The sequence below is a fragment of the Syngnathoides biaculeatus genome, chromosome 20 (assembly GCF_019802595.1).
Source record: "Syngnathoides biaculeatus isolate LvHL_M chromosome 20, ASM1980259v1, whole genome shotgun sequence".
NCBI classification, from domain to species: Eukaryota; Metazoa; Chordata; class Actinopteri; order Syngnathiformes; family Syngnathidae; genus Syngnathoides; species Syngnathoides biaculeatus.
The window spans coordinates 15,558,154-15,575,148 of record NC_084659.1 but is presented as its reverse complement, the minus strand read 5'-3'; the positions used below and the strand labels follow the sequence as shown (position 1 = coordinate 15,575,148).

Sequence of the window (16,995 nt, the reverse complement as noted above, 5' to 3'; positions counted from 1 at the left end):
AAATCCAGAAATCATAATGTATGATTTTTTAACGATTTATTTTTGTGATACGGCTGGAAATAAGTATTCGAACACTTGTCTATCAGCTAGAATTCTAAACCCTCAAAGACCTGTTAGTCTCCCTTTAAAAGTCCACCTCAACTCCATGTGTTATCCTGAACCAGATGCACCTGTGTGAGGTCGTTAGTTGCATAAAGACACCTGTCCACCCCGCACAATCAGTAAGACTCAAACTTGTAACATGGCCAAGACCAAAGAGCTGTCCAAAGACAGCAGAGACAAAATTGTACAACCCCGCACGGCTGGAAAGGGCTACGAAGAAATTGAAACATGACGGTCAATCTCAATTGGAGTGGAGCCGCATTCAAGATATCACCTCGTGGGGTCTCCATGATCCTTAGAAAGGTGAGGAAGTAGCCCAGGACTACACGACAGGACTTGGTCAATGACTTGGAAAAAACTGGGACCACCGTTTCCAAGACGTCGTGGTTTGAAATTGCACGGAAGGTACCCCTGCTTAAACCAGCACGTGTCAAGGCCCGTCTTAAATTTGCCGATGACCATTTGGATGATACAGAGTCATGGGAAAACGTTTTGTGTTCAGATGAGACCAAAATGGAACCTTTTGGTCATAATCCCACAAACCGTCTTTGGAGGAAGGCAAATGATGAGTTCCATCCCAAGAACACCATCCCTACTGTGAAGCACGGGGGTGGTAGCGTCATGCTTTGGGGGTGATTTTCTGCACATGGGACAGGACGACTGCACTGTATTAAGGAGAGGATGACCACGGCCATGTATTGTGAGATTTTGGGGGACAACCTCTTTCCCTCAGTCAGAGCATTGACGATGGGTCGTGGTTGGGTCTTTCGACATGACAATGACCCGAAGCACACAGCCAGGAAAACCAAGGAGTGACTCCGTAAGAAGCACATCAAGGTTCTGGCGTGGCCTCGCCAGTCTCCAGACCTAAACCCAATAGAAAATCTTTGGAGGGAGATGAAACTCCGTGCTTCTCAGCTGCAGTCCAGAAACCTGTCTGATCTAAAGGAGATCTGTGTGGAGGAGTGGGCCAAAATCCCTCCTGTAGTGTGCGCAAACCTGGTGAACAACTCCAAGAAACGTTTGACCTCTGTAATTGCAAACAAAGGCTACTGGACCAAACATTAACATTGTTTTTTTTCAGGCGTTCAAATACTTATTTGCAGCTCTGTCACACAAATAAATCATTAAAAAAAATCATACATTATGGTTTCTGGATTTGCCTTTTTAGATGATCTCTATCACAGTGGACATGCACCTACGATGAAAATTTCAGACCCCTCCATGATTTCCAAGTGGGAGACTTTGCGATATAGCAGGGAGTTCAAATACTTATTTTCTTCACTGTATATGATCAGTAGATTGGAGCTTTTGGGTCTTCAAAAGTCACTTTTGAGCATTTTCTTGGCACCAATTTGCCATTGAAAGAAAAAGCCCACCCGTTAAGGTAATGCAATACCGTCAAGGACAAATTCAGGCTCTACAGCATGCAAAATGCCAATATTTCTGTTTTTGTTTGGTCCAACTTCCTGTTTAGGTTTTTCATTGAAAAGTGCAAAGATGATTGGGAGGAAAAACAGATGGCAGCGGGTCACGAAGCAAACGTAAAGTCGCTGGTCTTCAAAACACGGAAGTTCGACGAAAAATGTCACGGTCAGGAAATTTCCCTTTGTCGTACCGTTGCTCGTGTGGATATGAAATTTGCAGGCTCCTCCTCAAGCACCGTTTTAGCCATAACAGTGTACAAAATGTACAATTGTAACAAAAGGAGAAAAAAAATCATAACAACAACGTGCAAGATTCACGGTTCTCAATACTTATTAAGGCAAAAAAAAAAAAACAATCCTCGTTACAGTATATACCAATATACATATATTTGAAATGATGACACCTATCAAAACTGTTAAGTGTAAACACATGTAGTCAAGCTATATAAAAACTAGTTTCATTTTTTTAAAAACTGCCTGTCGACGTGTTTTTTTTTTTTTTGGGGGGGGGGGGGGGGTACAGCATCCAAAGCCGAAGAACAAAAACAAACATAACCCCAAAAAAATTGTTGAGTGCCCAAGTAGAAAAGTGCAAATAACGCCAGTGTGTTTTTTCTTCCCCGCCACATTCCGGTCTTCACTATAGCTGGGACACCTTCCGGGGCAGAGGCCTCGGTCTGGGGACGCGAGGGTCCGAAGTTCCGTCCAGCTTCATGCTGCCGGTGCGCAGCTGGTGGGGTTTGGGGGGCAGGGCTGGGGGGTCTGTTTGCGGGGGGATGGACAGGCTGTGGGGCAGGGGAACTGGTCTGCGGGGGTTGTTCCTCTCGTAGACGCTGTAAGGCGGCGGCGTCTTGTTCTCCCGGCGGACGGGCTCGTCGGGGGCGGCGTTGGGCGTGGTGGCCGTCGGCAGGGGGGCACCCAGCTGCTCGCCGGCGGGCAGCTCGGTGCCCGACGCCTCGGACACGCTGCAGCGGCTGAGCGAAGAGATGCCGCTGCTGTAGCTGCCCGAGAGGACGGGCGAGTTGGAGACCAGGCTGGTCGAGTGGCACTCGGTGGGAGATGGGGTGAAGGGGGGCATCGTGGCCTGGTGGGCGGAAGACAAACACAGAAACCCGTTAGTTCTCTTGTTCTCAGTCTTGTCTCAGTTGAGTGAGGTTTTGTCCTGAATTGACCACAAGTAGTCGCCGATTTACAACCACGTTACCATCTTAACGCAATTCAGGCGACTGCTTCTACCGGCGACCAAAGATCTGGTGCTCCAGTGTGTAATTTACAACTCTCCCTCCTTTCCAGAAACTCATTCCTTGCCTTTTTCTGGACATTTATGTCGCCAAACATGCTCAATGTTATTATAATTAATTGACTCAGACAAAATGAATCTCGCATTAATTCTGTGAAGAACAGACGAACTCTGCAGATTCCCTGGAAATTGCACCCAAGGATGAAGCAGACACTTGAGAAATCACTACTTTAGATGTTAAGTGTTGTTTAAAACCATATGCAAATGTCCTGAAATAATTGAGCACATCATCACTACTCAGTATACGTTGAAAAAGTATGGGAGTTTATTACTTGACAATATATGTCGGATTTAGTTTTTAAATCCCCTTTGCGGATATTAAGGTAGCATTTTCTCAAATTGCTCAGGGAACAGCGGGTTTGCAGGGCTTTGGCGGAGGTCCGCGCGCTACGGAGAGCCGCTTTACAGCCTATTAACGATAAAACGGAACAAAACAAACGGCGAATGTTTTCACCTTTTTTGCTTCACACAACAGTAAATATTTGCTCACAGGCGTTAGAGGACCGCACGCCAGGAGACCGGTCGGGCAGTGCACGGCCGCAAGTGCGCACTCTAATCACGTCGCCGCTCCGCCGCCATGTTCACAAGTGGAAACATAGACGTATAAGCGTAGCTGCGATTGGCAGTGCACAAGCTGCCATTCACACTTGCAGAGACACTTTTTTTTTTTTCCTCGTCTCCTTTTTCCTCCTCCCTGCAAGCTGTCACCTGCGACAAAAGCGCCACGCGTCGCGCTGTCGCTTGTCACGAGCCCACAAAGAAGAAGGGGAAAAAAACATCTTTAGCCTCATTAGGAGCTTTGTCTGCACTTCCTCCAGCTTTACAGGACATCTATTAAACTACTTTGACGACTACCTGTCAATAAAAAAAGCCGAGGTGTAAAAATTGTGTGAACGTTTATAGACACGAATCCCTCAGTGAAGAAAATAAGTATTTGAACACCCTGCTATATTGCAACTTCTCCCACTTGGAAATCATGCAGGGGTCTGAAATTTTCATCATAGGCGCATGTCCACTGTGATAATAATATAAAAATAATCTATAAAGAAAAATCCAGAAATCACAATGTATGATTTTCTTAACGATTTGTGTGATACACCTGCAAATAAGTATTTGAACACCTGTCTATAAGCTACTGTAGAATTCCGCCTGTTAGTTCGCCTTTAAAAGACTCCATTTATTATCCTGAATCTAATGCACCTGGTGTGAAGTCGTTAGCTACATAAAGACACCTGCCCACTCCATACAATCAGTAAGACTCAAACTTGTAACATGGCCAAGACCAAAGACCTGCCCAAAGACAGCAGAGACAAAATTGTACAACTCCACACGGCTGGAAAAGGGCGATGGAGAAATTGCCAAGCAGCTTGGTGACAAAAGATCCACATGAGAAAATGGAAGAAGCTAAACATGACGGTCAATCTCAATCGGAGAGGAGCCCCATGCGGGATATCACCTCGTGGGGTCTCAATGATCCATAGAAAGGTGAGGAACCAGCCCAGGACCACACAATAGGACTTGGTCATTGACCTGAAAAGACCTGGGACCACCGTTTCCGAGGTGACTGTTGGTATAATACACCAAGACGCGATGGTTTGAAATCACGCATGGCACGGAAGGTTCCCCTTGCTTGAACCAGCACATGTCAAGGCCCGTCTTATGTTTGCCAATGACCATTTGGATGATACAGAGGAGTCATGGCAGAATGCTTTGTGGTCAGATGAGACCAAAATGGAACTTTTTGGTCAAATTTCCACTCACCTTGTTTGGAGGTGTTTCCATCCCAAGAACACCATCCCTACTGTGAAGCACGGGGGTGGTAGCGTCATGGTTTGGGGGTGTTTTTCTGCACATGGGACAGGACGACTGCACTGTATTCAGGAGAGGATGACCGTGGCCATGTATTGTAAGATTTTGGGGCGCAACCTCTTTCCTTCAGCCGGAGCATTGAAGATGGGTCGTGGCTGGGTCTTTCGTCATGACAATGACCCGAAGCACCCAGCCAGGAAAATCAAGGAGTGGCCTCCATAAGAAGCAGCTGGTTCTGGCATGGGCTAGCTAGTTTTCAGACCTAATCCCAAGAGAAAATCTTTGGAGGGAGCTGAAACTCCGTGTTTCTCAGCGACAGCCCAGAAACCTGTCTGATCTGGAGAAGATCTGTGTGGAGGAGTGGGCCAAAATCCCTCCTGCAGTGTGTGCAAACCTGGTGAACAACTACAGGAAACATTTAATCTCTGTATTTGCAAACAAAGGTCAAATATTAACATTGGTTTTCTCAGGTGTTGAAATACTTATTTGAAGCTGTATCACACAATCGTAAAAAATCATACATTGTGATTTCTAGATTTTTGTTTTTATATTATCTCTTTCACAGTGGACATGCGCTTACGATGAAAATTTCAGACCCCTCTATATGATTTCTAAGTGGGAGAACTTGCAATATAGTTCAAATACTTATTTTCTTCACTTTATGGTTTTATGGGGAACAAATCATCGAGAGAAAGTGAAAATCTCAACATTGGCAAGTCAAACAGAAAAAAGTATTCTTACCTTTTGTGGTGACCTGGACATGAGAACGGGGGACTGCGACCTCATGGTTTTCGCCGAAGAGCCTGCGTGGTGAGGAAGCGTCGACACAAAGAGAAGCGAGATGAAAAAAAGGGGGGGGCGGGCAAATCTACATCGTTTGCGCCCACCGCCGCGCCAGCGTGACTCATGCGAACATCCGCACATGCAACTCCGAGAGGGACCCCCGGCTTAAACCGAGAATGAATCAAACGTTTGCCCCGTGTTGTGCGGGTCCTCGGGGCGGCCTTAAATGCTTTTTTAGATACGGAACAGCTGTCGTCGCCCTTTGCAACAAGGGCAAGAGGGGGTAAAAAAAAAAAAAAAAAAAACACATCAAGCATCTGTTTATTACCCTGCTGTGCCAAATAAGTAAATAACTGTTCAAAAGTACACTTCTCAAGGGGAGCCGGATGATGAAATGAATACACACGAGGGATGATAGTCGGTTTCATCTGCCGGGCTGAGTGGTTCAGGAAAAGTATGGAAATGGGCTGATAATGCTGCCAAAGTGCCATGAAGCAAGGCACTAAACCCCTGATTTTGATACATTGCAAGCATCGTTGATGTATATTAAATAGCATTGGTCCCAGCGCGGACCCCTGTGGGACGCCACACACACAATGCCCAAGAATTCTGACTGATGTCCATCCGTCATCACAAACGGTTGCCTTGTCTCCAAATGGCTTCCCGCCCAATTAAAATCACCCCCCCCCCAATTCCCCACTCTGCTCCCAAATATCATATTGTTTAAAATTATTAAGATATTATTTAGCAAATTTAGGAATGTCACAAAACAATGATATTTTGTCATCCGCGGAGTTCATGATTTCTGGGTCGGGGTTTAGCCCGATTTATTATTTATACATTTAACTATTTTTTGAAAAGAAAGTTCACAAATTTAAATTGAGTATACATGAATGTATATACATCTGGCCAGTTCTAATGCAGCATATAATAATGTTGAGTTGATTAAATGAATTTGGATCTCATCTGGGGAAACAAATATGATAAAGTGATTCATTTAGGGCACGGGTGTCAAACTCAAGGCCCGGGGGGCCAGATCCGGCCCGCCACATGATTTCATGTGGCCCGCGAAGCTAAATCTACAGTGTCAATTTCCACGATTCTTGTAAAAACCGGGACTAAAACTTACATTTGAATTTGAGATATCGCGAGCATTTTTGTTTTATCAAACATGAATAGTTGATAAAAAAAAATACCATTGCCATTGATTTCTGATTCCGAAATTCATAAATTATGTAAATATGATGAGACAATTCAATATTTTCGTTTCACAGCCATAACAGCCCTCTGAGAAAAATGAGTTTGACACCCCTGATTTGGGGTCACGTTAAAATCAGCAAAACAAATGCATGTAATCTGGACAAAAGTAATAAGAAACTTGAAAATAAACTGATCCATCAATCATCAATCACTAACGACATCTATAATCGGAATGAGGTATTTTGGCCAATTAGGGTCAAGGTCAAACTGACCCCCACTTTAAACTTTCGGACTACTACCGTAATTTCCGGCCGACAAGCCGCGACTTTTTTCCACAGGCTTTCAACCGTGCGGTTTATGCGGCGATGCGGCTAATTTGTGCATTTTTGCTCACAGCCGCAAGGGGGAACCAGAGCGGAAAAGCGAAAAATAATGAGATCCGTGGAATATATGTGCCGAGGAAGTGACTTTAACTGGCCCTGTTAGTGCTACGCTAGCGTTAGCGCTGTGCTAGCGTGTTGCTGCTGTGTAACTGGCGTGTGTCAGTGATATTTACCGGTATATTTCATTTTAACCGGCCCTGTTAGCGTTAGTGCTAGCGTTACCGCTAGCGTTAGCGCTGTGCTAGCGTGTTGCTGCTGTGTAACTGGCGTGTCTCAGTGATATTTACCGGTATATTTTATTTTAACCCGCCCTGTTAGCGTTAGCGCTGTGCTAGCGTGTTGCTGCTGTGTAACTGGCGTGTCTCAGTGATATTTACCGGTATATTTTATTTTAACCCGCCCTGTTAGCGTTAGCGCTGTGCTAGCGTGTCGCTGCTGTGTAACTGGCGTGTGTCAGTGATATTTACCGGTATATTTTATTTTAACCCGCCCTGTTAGCGTTAGTGCTAGCGTTAGCGCTGTGCTAGCGTGTCGCTGCTGTGTAACTGCCGTGTTTCAGTGATATTTACCGGTATATTTTATTTTAACCGGCCCTGTTAGCGTTAGTGCTAGCGTTAGCGCTGTGCTAGCGTGTTGTTGCTGTGTCACTGGCGTGTCTCAGTGATATTTACTGGTAAGTTTTATTTTAACCCGCCCTATTAGCGTTAGTGCTAGCGTTACCGCTGGCTTTAGCGCAGCGCTAGTGTTAAATTCTTTGTGTACTGTCTTCTCGTGTTTCAAGGTGAGTTTCAATGAAGGCACTTTTATACAGCTGCCAAATGATTTCCTTGACAAATGTACTCGGTGAGGCTTATAATCAGGTGCGCTCTTGTAGGCCAGAAATTACAGTACTTGTACTACAGCGTCTGCAAACCTTTGTCCAGAATGTGAACGCGAAATGGCGGCTGCTCCATTTTGGGGTACGTAATACCTGCGTACGGTGGCCTGGGAGGGATGGGAGGGCACAGCAGCTTGCCGACAGGGTCAGAGAAGGACGGCACGCCCCCTTTGACGCTGTCTAGGCTCCAGCTACTGGGCGTGGGTCGCACTTTGGACGGGGCACGGGGACGTCACGACGATGACAAGACGGCAAACGCATGCACAAACACAGTGGGGAGTCGTGCGTGGTTACAACAACAAAAAAATGGAAGCGTGATCATGCGACGTTCACATATACTCGCGGAATAATAACCACAAGAACATGTAAACAGAATAATAACACTGAACTACTACAAATAATAATATTAATAATCAGAAAAACAATCATAAATTAAAATAGAAATACTACAGAATTTCAGTAAAATGATATGCATATAATAAAACAAAATATTATTAGGAACAATAATAATAATAATAATATCGTAGAAGTCTTAAGCAGAATTACATTTGTACAAAAATTAATATAGAAAAGTGGAGTCAAGTTACACTCGTAATTTGAGGTTGAAAAAAAAATCAAGTAAAATAGATCATAAAAAAGAAAAGTAAAGATAATTAAGTTTGTATAATACTAGAAAAAAATACAATGCAGGAATAACCGAGGCATTTTACTCTATGTAAATGATTTGTCTTCTAATAATAAATAAAATACATAAATAATATGAGAACATGTTGGTGAAAATGTTATTTTAGTGTATATAAAAATTTAAATTGGATTTAACCATGGTAGTAAATGTTACAAGTATCACGGTATAGTAAATATAATTGATATTATTTTTTGTATTATTTATTCTGTAAAATTAGCGCATTTATGCTTGTATGATTAAAAAGAATAATAATCATAATAATAATCAGAACAATAATAATCAGTATACTAAATTAAAATAGAAATACTAGAGAATTTCAGTAAAATGATATGCATATAATAAAACAAATTATTATTAAGAACAATAATAATAATATTGTAGAAGACCTAAGTATAATTACATTTGTACAAAAAATAAAATAGAAAAGTGGAGTAAAGTTACACTCATAGTATGAGGTTGAAAAAAAATGAAGTAAAATACATTATAAAAAAGTAAAGATATTTATGCTAGTATAATAATAACAATAATAATTAGAACAATAGTAATCAGTATACTAAATTAAAATAGAAATACTCGATAATTTAAGTAAAATTATATGCATATCATAAAACAAAATAATTATTATGAAGAATAATAATAATTATTAATATTGTAGAAGACTTAAGGACAATTGCATTTGTACAAAAAATAAAACAGAAAAGTGGAGTAAAGTAAAAAAATCAAGTAAAATAGATTTAAAAAAAGAAAAGTAAAGATATTTATGCTAGTGTGATAAAAATAATAACAATCAGAATAATAAAATAATTATGAACAATAATAATACTTATTAATTTTGTAGAACACTTAATTAGAATTGCATTTGTACAAAAAATAAAATAGCAAAGTGAAGTTACACTCATAATATGAGGTTAAAAAAAATGTAAAATCGATTACGCTTGTATAATACTAGAAAAAAATAAAATGCAGGAATAACCGAGGCATTTTACTGTATGTAAATTATTTGTCTTCTAATAATAAATAAAACACATAAATAATATTAGAACATGTTGGTGAAAATGTTATTCTGGTGTATATTAATGATTTAAATTGGATTCAACCATGGTACTACACATTACAGTATCTTGGTATCGTAAATATAATTGCTATCATTTTTTGTATTATTTATTCTGCAAAATTAGCTGCTAAAAATGTACAGCATATAAAATATGTAACATATACTGCATCGTGACTGCGATCGGCTTGTTTTTATTCTGGTGGAAACTATTTTCCACGTATTTCTTTCTCGGCATATCTGTTAACAACCCCGTATAGACGGTATACATTTCGTATGCACATTTAGAATACGTCATTTCACGCAGTCGATGCGATCACGGGTTTTCTGAAAAATTGTCACCCGTGTTTTTTTGTGTTTTCTCCCCCGTCGCATTTGCAGACCTAAATGTGTCAAGTTCCCGCACGGCGGCGTCGGCGACGCCGCGCATCCGAGAGGCGAGGACGCATCCCCGGCCTCACCTCCGGAAATCGCTTCCGTTGTTGTCGCTAATTATTTCGCGGGCTGCTCGAGATGCCGCTGTTGTTTGGTTCGTCGCGGAGCTCATGAAAGGAAACGACGCAGCCGGTTGTGTGAAACCGATGCACAGATTTTCTTTTTTTTTTTTTTCTTTGCCTCACAACACACAAAAAAGATGCGCATCTTCCCGCTGAGCTGAAAGGTGCCGGGTAAATAAAGGACAACTTGGGCTTTTGCTGATACATATCATTTTTTTTCTACCTTTGTCGGGAGCTGATAGGTTGGGGTCGCTGCGGGGTAATGTGGTGTCACCGATCTGATGAGAAGCAGCCCTCTGCAAACACACAAAGAAGCAATGAGGAAGCCACAACCACCACCATCCCCCCACCCAACCCCCCCCTCCCCTTCCACACACACACACAGACAAAATGTACCTTAATTACATTCAACTGTAATTAAAATTTTTTGAATCTGAGAGCGAGAAAACAAGAACATGATGGCTTTGCCAACATTTTTTCCGTGTGTATGTGCGTGGGAGTTGAACAGCCTTGAGAATCATACATATGTTTTATTTCCCCCCCCAGCCTACTTCTCCTCTTTCAGCGAAATCCGCCACCGAGGCTGAAGTGTGCACGCGTTGGCCTTCGCTTGCAAAAGCGAGCACAATATTCTTTCGAAACCTTGGAACATTTTCTTTGTCACGCTTCAACAGAAATTTATCAGTAACGTGTTTTGAGAAAAAAAAAAAAAAAAACAAAAAAAAAAACAACAACATACGCATTCACTAGGAAATTTTTCAAAAGACGACGTTATAAAAAGATCAGTTGTCTACGTGTTCTGAGAAAACGTATATAAAAATCTGTATTTTATCTCGAGCGTTTTCGGTTATATATGAAAAACAAGCCGTCGGGTTCTTTTTTTCCATCGTGTTATGGAAACATGGCACACCAGACATGACAAAAAATTAAAAATTAAAAAATGGCATTAGACAACACCAGAGTCAGAAACTGAGTGTCCGGTACCAAAGGCAAACAAGAACAAGAACCCGTTTCGAGTCATCTCCCCTCTTCAGTAGTTAAAGGTCAAGTGTCATGAAATGGATGATTTTTAGTATGTTATTCATGAAAAAACGGCAGCCGGTATGGACCTCTCCGTTTTTTTCCCACCACAAAACATGATTTTGACATAAATGGCTTTTTGTAAAAATTCTCTCGAGGGATTTGTTTTCGAGAAGAAGCAGGAAGTGATGTAGGGGGCAGGAGCGCCCTCCAGTGGACTCATTTGTTTCTATTAGTTTTACCTGCGGGAAGCTAGCTCGTTGTTCCTTCGTGTTAGCCAAAAAGCCGGCTTGTTGCATTGCTGGATATTGCTCGAACACTCAGGAGGATGGATTTACCCTTCATAAGTTTCCAAGAGACCCGGTCCGTCGTGAAAAATGGTTTGGACAGGTGCAAAGGACGAGAGCTTCGTGGGGCCCAAACGACAGGTAGGTGTATACAGCGACTAAAAAAAAAGTAATAGTTTGGGGCAGACCACGTAATCCGTCTCTCAATACGTAACACAAGATCCGCGTACGTACGACCGGTATGTTAAATGTGTCAATGTGCGTGTCAGATGGCGTCAGGCTCGCCGGCTAAGGCTGCTGTCGCCTCGCCAGTGAAGGCTGCGTGTCGGGCTCGCGGACGGCTCCGGCTCTGAAGAACGCTGCCGACAATGCACCACTCGTGGGACAACAACGCTGTAAAGCGCCCCAGCTTGACGGTGTTGTTCATAGCGTTCTATGAACAACGGCGTAAAGCGGCCCGGCTCGGACTCCTTGGCGCCGAAAATGAGCCACCGAGCCGCCGCGTACGCCGTTCACGGCTTCAGCGAAGGCTGCCCGTCGGGCTCCACCCCGGCTCGACGATCTTGTTCATCGCGGACGGCGACGGCTCTTAAGAACGTTGCCGACAATGCCACACTCAGCCGCGTGCGACGACACCACCGTAAAGTGCCTCGGCTCGACGGTGTTGTTCATCGCGAACGGCGGTGGCTATGAACAGCGCCGTAAGGTGGCGCGGCTAGGCCCCATGATAAGCCACCTCGGCGCCGAAAATGAGTAGCCAGGCCGCGATGGCTCATCTCTGGCGCGGAAGTGGATCGGACAGGGAGGCGGTTTGGCCGTGATCGCATATCATCTGAATATGGCTCGAAACAATTGGGTAATATTACCCCGGTAACTTCTTCTTCTTCTTCGAAAAGAGCTTCCGTGTCAGAAGGGGCGTGTGCGTCTCCCATAGTGGGGTCCACAGCGTGTTTTCAATGGCAAATGTTCGGGATGATGTCACGGACAGGAGATGCAGCCACTATGGCGACCACTTGGATGTCGTAGATGACACTTCTGCAACTGTGTGCATGGATGACGCTCATATCCGCTCATATTTATTTTTTCTTATAGACATTGAATCGTGTTATATGTATTTTTCATGAGAATATCTATTTTAGAATGTTTGTAGGGATGACACTTGACCTTTAATCCTGGGACTAGTCCCCGGCTCCTGTCCTTTGTGTTTATCCCGCAACTTCATGTCAGATATCATTCCCAATCGACGGAAATTTGGCGTTGTGTTCGCCGACAAAAAATATTACAAATACATTTCCTTCATAAAACCTGCAGGATTCTTTGTTTTCCCGTGGAACCACGTTTAACGCACAAATAGCAGTTTTTTGTGTGAATGCGTGAACCTGCGCAGGGTCCAGAGGGTTGGGGAAGATGGCGCTGACGGGCCTCTCTCTCGGAGACAGGCAGGCGTTCTCTCTGGAGTGCTTGTGTTTCTCGGCCATCTGCGGCGAACCTGCGGTGGGCGGCGCTGGGTCAGAACGGGAACGACGCAGAGAGCGCGGCGGGGGAGGCGCCAGACTGCTCGACGCCAAAAACTGGCAGTCGGCGAGAGCCAATTCCCCGAGTGCGAGCCATCGCAACTCGAGTGGACAACCGCGGGCGGACGGGGGAACATTTCTCGGGGTTTGTCCTGAAGACTGCGTGCGGATACGACGGTGCGTCGCTAGCAGATAAGCGCACGCAGGCAATAAGTCACCGCGGGGTTTACGCGAGGTAACCCACAGGCCGAGTTTATAACGGCGCCGCCGGCGTATAACTCGTCCATAAACGTCGCCGTAGATTGCGGCTTTTTATGATTTGGATCGGGCAGAAATGTAGCCCGATAAGAGGAAGCGCTAGAGAAGATTCCGCAGAGGCTGTAATGAGGTTCAAAAGGTTGTTCCCCCCCCCCCGTGGACTCAGGAGATTTTGCATTCCCGCCGTTTCTCAGTTCTTAACTTTCCATCCACCAAAGTTGCTTGTCGTGTCCGTGCCGCCGTCTATCTCGCCTCGGACTTCAGCGGATCAAATAGTCGTTTCCAAGCCAGCGCGTGGCTTGAAAGACGAACTCGGAATCAAATGAGGCCATTATAATCTTGCATTTTGGCTCAAGGGTCGCGTACAACCACTTCTTTACATCACTAAAAATTCAGTGCGAGTCACGACCTGAGGTTGTGTTCGAAATGACTCCCTCTGAACGATAGAAAGTTTGCGATATGTACTCCTGTTAAAAGGAGTCATGAGTAGGCCGTCGGTTATTTTCTTCAATGCATCCAATATATCCCATGATGCACTGCGCTGATGCAGAAAATTGTCTTCCGTTTCCAGGCTATTGTTCGATTTTCGGCAAGTTGTGGCGTTAAAAAAAAAAAATCTTATTCTTAATCTTATTTTGTAAAAAAAAAAAACGAAAAAAAACAAGACAATGTACAGTGGAAAAGGGCTGCATCGTGAATCGTGAAAATCTGCAGATAATTGATGCCCATTACAATTGAAAAAAAAAAAAAATATATATATATAAACATAATTATTGACTAAATTCAGTCATATTTTCAGGGTTGTACTCTCTGGGAAAAGAAATTAAATAAATACAAATAAAATGAAATAAAAATGATGGAAAAATGAATGAAAAAAACATTTTATTTAATGAAAAAAATGTAAAAAACTTGACTACACTTTTCTATTGTTTTCTTTGACATCACACGAATGTAATCTTATTATATATATGGTCATAATTATTGACTAAATAAGTACTATTTTCAGGGTTAGTGCTCTCTGGAAAAAGCAAATAAAAATAAAATGAAATCAAAATGATGGAGAAATTACTGAAAATCTTTTTTAAAAAAAAAAACCTTGGCATTTGCAAAAATCTACTGTATCAATATATTATAAGTGTGCAACTTTACTATACTTTTTTATTGTTTTCTTTGATAAATACGAATGTAATTCTATCATATATATATACACACACATTTATATATATGTATAAATAATTACTGACTAAATTAAGTGGTATTTTCAGGGTCAGTACTCTCTGGAAAGATCAAATAAATAAATGGAATAAAAATGATGGAAAAATGAATGGAAAAAAAATAATCAGATATGGCGTATGCAAAAATCTACTGTATTAATATATTATAAGTTTACAACTTTAATACACTTTTCTATTGTTTTCTTTAATGTCACACGAATGTAATTCTAATATATATAAATTTTTGACTAAATAAGTAGTATTATCAGGGTTGGTACTCTCTGGAAAAAGCAAATAAATAAATAAAAATAAAATGAAATAAAAATGAATGAATTTTTTTTTTAATTAAAAAAAAAATCTTCGGACCTGGCATATGCAGAACTCAACTGAAATAATATATTATAAGTTGATAACTTTACTCGAGTTTTTTTATTGTTTTCTTTGATATCACACGAGTGGAATTCTAATATTATTAATATAATTATAATTATAATTATATATATATATATATAAAATGAAAAATAACTAAATAAAATCTTCCGTTTCATTACCTGAGCTCATGGGTAAACTTTAGTGTGCAAAATAAAGGAGAAGAATGTCAAACCCGCCCCCCCTTGTTTTCTTTGATATCACATGAGTGGAATTCTAATATTATTAATATAATTGTAATTATATACATATATATTAAAAATGAAAAATAACTAAATAAAGTTTTCCATGTCATTACCTGAGCTCATGGGTAAACTTTAGCATGCAAAATAAAGGAGAAGAATGTCAAACCCGCCCCTGCTTTCCTAAATTTTAATGTTTGAAGAAAAACTTTGGACAACGCCAGGGTTAGAAGCTGCCTTGCTAGGCACTTGAAATCCGACACTGGACGTGACGCTCACCTCGGGCACTGGAGGGCGCTGAGCTGGTGACATTCGGCGAGGCGGAGTGGTTGGAGCTCAGGCTCGAGGTCGACGGGCTGGGCTGGTAGGCGGATAAGACACAAAACATTCAAACCGGTGTTCTTATGTCCCTCCACCCCGCTACCCCGCCATCGATGATGAGCGAGAGAGCGCCCCCGACGTCAAAATGAGGACATCTCGCCTCGTGTTCTCCCGAAACTACAAAGTCAAAACGGCTCAAGAGGCTTTAATGGCCGCTGAAAGCCTCTTGAGCCCCCTCGCCTCCTTCCCGACAAGGGCTTCGCTTTCAAAGAAGACCGCGGGACTCAGCCGAAGATCGCAGGGAAAAAAAAAAAAAAAAAAAAAAAAAAACGTGCGACCGGTAAATTGGCGCGGAAACTTCCAGCGCGGTTCATCGGAAGCGTTTGAACAGCTATCAATGAGGCTCAAGAGTCAAAATTCCAAACATGGGGGCGAATGTACGCCTCCGCCCAAACTATGCTGCAACTCGAGCCTGCTATTGCTGCGAGTGTGCGCATCCATGGCAACAGTTGTCAAAAAAAAACATTAATTTTTAAACTTTATTCTTTTTTTTTTTCCAAGCGGCATGAAAATAAAGAACATTCTTTTTGCTGTCTTATTCCCTCAGATGTTTCTGCTACACAGCCATGAATTTTTTTTTTTTTAAATGTTTTAGGTGAAAACTGTCAGGAGTTTGATGCGGCATTTTACTGCATTTTAATGCATTTATGCATTTCAAATCTTGACACGATTCAACCTCGGGGAGGGGGGGGTGCAAAGATTTTCTTTCGATTCTTCGGGGTTGTGCGTTCGAGTACCTGCATGTTGAAGACTTCATCAGAGCTCTCCGACTGGCCTGTGATGTTGCTGACCTCGTTGGACGCCTGGGAGGACAGCGAAGACGAGGAGTAGCGGTTCACCGCCGGGTAGCTGAGGAGACTGGATGGGGGAGGGGGGGGGGCAAAATTGTAAAATGCACGTCCAAAAAAAAGATGAAAAAAATGAGCTATCTTTGAGACTCACCAGGATGCGGCGAGAGCCACATGGAGAGAGGGAAAGAGGAGGGGAAAAAAAGAGATTGATGTCAGATTAGAAGATAATAACAGATTCTGATGATGAAAGAGGAAAACACAGAGGTTTGCTTGAAAGCCCCCCCCCCCCCAAAAAAAAGAAAAATGAATAAATCCGAAAATTCAAGGAGGAAACTTAAAGAGACGAAAAGGCAAAATGTCAACAGGGAAGCGAAGGCAATGCTGGCTGTGTCCCACCGACCCCCCCCGGGATCAAACTGTGGGGGCACGAATGTCACATCCAGACATCGGGGTGGGGGTCAGTGAACACATCAGCGCGCCGGACCACTGCACGCTCAGGTGGAGCTTCGGCGCGAGGCAGGAAGAGCGCAAAAGTGGCCTTTGAGGTGAAGCGGCGACGTGGAAAAAAAGTTTCAGATCAAAGAGGAAAAGATGAAGCGACATTGTGGGGGAAAAAAAAATGGACGATTCATTTTTAAAAACACATTTAGTTTCAATTCATCATTTTTTTGTGGGGGTTTTTTTTTCCCGCATTGTCAAAAGTTGGAAATGGTATTTAAAAAAAACATCCATTTTTGATGTGAGATGATTTGAAAAATTATGACCCAATTATGACCCTATGGAAAAAATAAATAAAAGAAAATGT

General features: G+C 42.5%; 1 protein-coding gene across 3 annotated transcripts in view; it reads right to left on the bottom strand.

The window, feature by feature from the left end:
• Positions 1 to 2,047: 2,047 nt before the first annotated feature.
• dock4b (dedicator of cytokinesis 4b) overlaps positions 2,048 to 16,995 on the bottom strand; it is a 103,811-nt gene continuing 88,863 nt past the window's right edge. For 2 of the 3 annotated variants that reach the window (XM_061806845.1, XM_061806848.1), the window contains 7 exons: positions 16,137 to 16,257; positions 15,298 to 15,379; positions 12,801 to 12,910; positions 10,338 to 10,410; positions 7,975 to 8,091; positions 5,380 to 5,441; positions 2,048 to 2,613 (listed from right to left, as the gene is read on the bottom strand). In XM_061806845.1, the coding sequence (XP_061662829.1) occupies positions 2,170 to 2,613; positions 5,380 to 5,441; positions 7,975 to 8,091; positions 10,338 to 10,410; positions 12,801 to 12,910; positions 15,298 to 15,379; positions 16,137 to 16,257 (1,009 nt within the window). In that variant the 3' untranslated portion in view covers positions 2,048 to 2,169. The remainder of the gene's footprint in view (positions 2,614 to 5,379; positions 5,442 to 7,974; positions 8,092 to 10,337; positions 10,411 to 12,800; positions 12,911 to 15,297; positions 15,380 to 16,136; positions 16,258 to 16,995) is intronic. The other variant, XM_061806846.1, reaches the window with a different exon arrangement.